Below are 4969 nucleotides of genomic sequence, written 5' to 3'. Positions count from 1 at the left end.
GAATGTTCAAATCAGAAGTTCACATAACTCATCTGGAATTCCTAGTCAACTCACTCGAATTAAACTTTTTGAACTAGCAAACCATTTTATAAGTTTCGAGTTTTCAGACTATGACTTTACTCCTGAATTAAGATTTTCCTATCTACTAATAATGCAACTTGATAAGTACGATCCGAAATTCCCAGTTCTGGTGATGCAATTCTTCTGTGCAAATTTGTGCTTTTCTGGTTAGGGTTATTTTGGCTAAAAATGTGATGCTCTGGAAAGCTTTGGCTGGAAAGCTTTCACTGATGATTGTTTCCTTCTCACAAAAGCCTTTGTGATGCAAGTCAGAAAACAGCAGCAGTATTGGCATTTCAGCAAGCATGGCTAGTCTTGAAATAATGGGATATGAAAACATTATGTTTACTTAAATGTCCAGCAGTCTGCAGTCAGAATTGCAACTCATATTCATCATAAGACTCTTAAGAAGATATCCAGGCATGTAGTCAAAATTCAGAGAAAATAATGGGATATGAAAACATTTGTCAGTTCCTCTACACACAAAAAGCATGAAAGTTTAGTATTTTTTTCTGCCAAAAAAAGAGTGGTAACTTGATTTAGGAGATCGTAGAACACAAGTGCTAGGTTGAAGATGGCAGCATACACTCTCGTTCCCCGTTTTGATGAAAATTGAACCGTGCACATATTTCCTGACTGACAACGGCGACTACAAAACAATAATTCATCAAAAGCCTAATCCATTAACTACTGTTGTTCCTCAAGTCATGGATCATCTTAGTTTCCACCAATTCTGAGGGAGAAGCAACAAAGACTCAGTAATAATTACCTGTCCTTCAACAGTCAAGCATTTCATGCACCCTGAGTAGCAATACTGAAGAAAATTTGTGGAGGCCCCAAAATGTCACTGTCACAGAACACATGCCACATATATCTGACTCCAATATCACATCAGATTAGCTGCAAAACCCCCCGTCACCACCTACAAATTATCCCTGCCAATCAGGAAATGTTCTCTGGATTCCTAAGTGGCTAGCAATCTCGTATGCTTAGAGGTCCATCTTAATTTTCTTCAGATTAAAATGATACTCAAAACTGAAGAGTGATTTACCTAGTATTTCCTCATCGCTCGAGCAGACGATCAGCATACTATTAATTCATCACACAAAATCTCATGTCGAAAAGCCACAAAAATTTTCATACCCAATAAAATTTCAAAGTCTTTGAACTCTGAAAAGTTGTAACTTGTATCTATGTTAGGTAATGCAGGATCTGATTCATATTAAATTAGACATTCAAATAAATAATGTTGCATGCGGGGGCTATGACATCTATGTTCATACCCTCTCTGTAGTTCTAGGCATCTCCTTATTCTCCTCTCTTCTCAGCCAACTGTGATGCCTTTTTTCTAAAGATCTTTGTCAATAAATTTGAATTTGGAGTCTACAGCAGGGACATACCCCTCATCTTTCGATTGCTTTGTTAACCCGTCCAGAGCTAAATAAATATCGACACACTGTTTATGCAACTTATCAGCATTAAAGAACCTATGCAGCTCACTGCCGCCAACCTCAATCCAACTGAAACCTGGGCTCTTCTTCACACCAGCCTCCTTCATGGCTGTTCGGACCTGCGACTTATCACTCCACCTGGAAGCATCTGCATATATGTTTGATAGCAACACCCAATACCCAGAATGCTGGGGGTCCAATTCAATCAGATGTTTTGCTGCAACCTCAGCTAGTTCGGTATTTCCATGGATCCTACAACCGCTAAGCAGCGCACTCCATATGCAGTCATCAGGCTCTATAGGCATGTCTTTGATAAATTGATAAGCTCTATCAAGCTGGCCCGCTCTACCTAAATTATCTACCATGCAGGCATAATGAGCAACATCAGGAACAATACCATGCTTGCTGGTCATCATCTCAAAGTAATGGAAACCCTCATCAAGCAAGCCTGCATGACTACATGCTGAAAGGAGTGCGATGAAAGTGATACGATTGGGCTTACACCCTTGCTCCTGCATCCTGTGAAAGAGCGAAAAGGCCTCATGAGGACATGCACCGAGTCCGCAACATGAGATAATGGTATTCCATGAAATCCTATCTTTAAAATCTATCTCCTCGAAGACCTTCCGAGCATCTTCCAAACTCCCACATTTCCCGTAAGCATCCGTGAGAGCATTTTGGACCACCAGGTAAGATTGACAGAGCCCACTCTTTATCAGATGACCATGTACCAGCATCCCTTGTCTAAGATATGATGAGGAACCACATCCATTGAGCACAGAACTAAATGTGTATTCATCAGGCCTGACATCCTCAGCCAGCATTTGTTGGAATAGTTTAAATGATTCATCAAAATCATGGGCCATAGCGTAGCTAGCAATCAGGGTATTCCAAGACACCACGTCCTTCTCAGGAGTCCTTCGAAAAACTTTTTCTGCTGATCGTCTGTCTCGTCTCCGAGCATACATGGCCATAAGTGCATTGCTTACAGATAGATGAGATTCCATACCATTCCTATAAGCATACGCATGGATCTCAAGTCCACCTTTTGCCGTCTGACCGCACCCTGGGAGGACCAAGGTTAATGAAACAGTGGACAGAGCTTGCCCTTGATGGCCACGTTGAAAAGCCATCTCGCGGAAGATGGTGAATGCTTCATGAGTTTGCCCAGAATCCAGGAACCCCGAAATCATTGAATTCCACAATTGGTTGGCTTTCAACTTAACTGCACCGAATAATGCAGAAGCATAATCCATGCACCCATGAAAGGCATACCCAGCAGTGATGGCGGACGACAACCTGTCGATGGCTACAGGGTCAGCCAGTACTCTCTCTCCATTCCTTAAAGAAAATCCATGCAACTCCTTAAGCCTACTTAACGAGGGGATGGAAGGGATCACCGGAAGGAGAGTGTTGAACGTGGCTGAATTGGGTTCCATTGAACCAGATGAAATAATCTCTCCAAGCATCTCCAATGAGAGCTCTGCGTCACCAAGACGAACACAGCCCGCGATGATCGAATTCCAGCTACTCACATCGACTTCTAGTCCGGACTCTACCATCGTATGGAGCAATTCCAGACCTTTTTCCAAAAACCCATTCTGGGCATAAGCCGAAATCATGGAATTCCAAGTCACAGCGTTTCTGTGTGGGATTCTGTCGAACATCCGGCACGCTTCGCCCAAAGGCGCCAGCTTTACATAGAGATCCAAGAGGGCACTCGCGCAGAAGACGTTTGCCAAGAAAAGCCCCGCCTTTAGGAGCATGGCGTGGAGCTGGCGGCCGAGGTCGAGGAAGCCGAGGAGGGCGGAGGACTTGAGAACGAAGGGGAAGGTGAACTCGTTGGGGCGGAGGCCGGAGGCGAGCATCTTAAGGAAGAGAAGGAGGGCGAGCTCGTGGAGGGAAGAGGAGGTGTAGGCGCGGATGAGGGAGTTGTAGGCGAAAGGGGTGAGGAGGTGGGGAGGGGTGGAGTCGAGGATGGCGCGGGCGGCGTCGGGGCGGCCGCAGGCGGCGTAGAGGCGGAGCAGGCGGGCCGAGAGGTCAGGGTCGGAGGAGAGGCCGAGGCGGAGGACACGGGCATGGATCTGGGAGCCTTCGGCAAGGGAGAGGGCGGCAGAGAAGTGGTCGAGGGCGAAGGCGAGGGCGGCGGGGGAGTCGGATTGGGGCGGGTGGCGGTGGGTCGGAGGGGGGGACGAGGAGTAGAGGGAGGGATTAACATGGCGAGAGGAAGAGGTAGTGGAGGGGGTGGGTGAAGGAAGGAGAGGGGTTTTGGACTGGGGGTAGATACGAGGAAGGGTGGAAATGGGAAGGGACGGGTAAGGAGGAAAGCCAGAAGCGGCCATGGGAGGGTCGACGAACGAAGTTGGGACTTGTGTACACATGGAAGAGACTAATATGGTTTGCAAGTTGGTTTGGTCGGATTGGGTTCACCGGACCATTAACAGGGATCAAACATCACATGACTAATGACCTTCTCTAAGAAAAAAAAAGAATCTATAATTTTTTGCAATTTATGGTATTATTTGGGCTGATTGTTTTTACTAAAGTTTCATTCTCAAATATGTGAAAATGAGATTCTTGAAGATATAAGGATGAGGATGATAGAAATGAAGATAATACTGAAAATAATTTTGACAAAAGATCAAAAAAAAATCATGAGTATGGAATCACTCTGATAAGAAAAAAATTCTGATGGATTAATAGCTAAGTGCAAATATTGTAAAAAAATATTAAGTGGTAGTACTATAGGAGTAACGAGCCATCTGAAACGTCATCTTTAAAATGTTTGTCAAAAGTATCCAAAGAATCTGGTTAATCAAATGTTCATAGTAGCAAGTTCATTCAATAATAGAATAGAAATTTTTTTGCAAAATTTATCATATGTGCTGAGGATTCTGTTGTATTAGATTTTATGAGATCTCTTCCATCATTATTCAATATTGTGGACCGTAAGACTGTAAAAATTGATTGTATGGCTTTGCATCAAGAAGAGGAAAAAAATGCATGATATATTTAAGAAATTAAGTTTTTAGACTAGTTTCACTAGTGATATTTGGACATTAGATCAAAAAATCGGTTCCATGTATGTCACAGCACATTATATTGATTCTGATTTCATTCTGCATAAGAAAATAGTTTTTTTCTGATTCTGTACCCTTGTACAAGCTTTGCAATTGAAGATGTTATGAGAAAGTATCTTCTTGAATGGAAATTGGATACTAAAATATGTGCCACTACTTTAGATAATTGCACCACAAATGATGTTGTGATTAGAAGGATCAAAGATCACTTTTGTTATGCAATATTGTTTGGTGGGGAGTACAGTAATATTAGATATTGTGCACATATATTAAATATTATGATTCAGGATGGGATGAAAATAATTCATGAGTTATTGAATGCATAAGAGAGATTGTTAGATATATGCCTGCAACCCCATCTCGAATGTTGGCATTTAA

General features: G+C 42.9%; 1 protein-coding gene across 1 annotated transcript; it reads right to left on the bottom strand.

Moving 5' to 3' along the window:
• Positions 1–1408: 1408 nt before the first annotated feature.
• LOC120110934 (pentatricopeptide repeat-containing protein At4g21065-like) lies at positions 1409–3853 on the bottom strand. The gene has a single exon (XM_039126991.1). It carries the CDS (start codon positions 3851–3853, stop codon positions 1409–1411), a length of 2445 nt encoding a protein of 814 aa, XP_038982919.1.
• Between the last annotated feature and the right edge of the window lie 1116 nt (positions 3854–4969).

This window comes from Phoenix dactylifera, chromosome 1, assembly GCF_009389715.1.
Source record: "Phoenix dactylifera cultivar Barhee BC4 chromosome 1, palm_55x_up_171113_PBpolish2nd_filt_p, whole genome shotgun sequence".
NCBI classification, from domain to species: Eukaryota; Viridiplantae; Streptophyta; class Magnoliopsida; order Arecales; family Arecaceae; genus Phoenix; species Phoenix dactylifera.
This window is presented reverse-complemented; position numbering and strand designations above follow the sequence as displayed.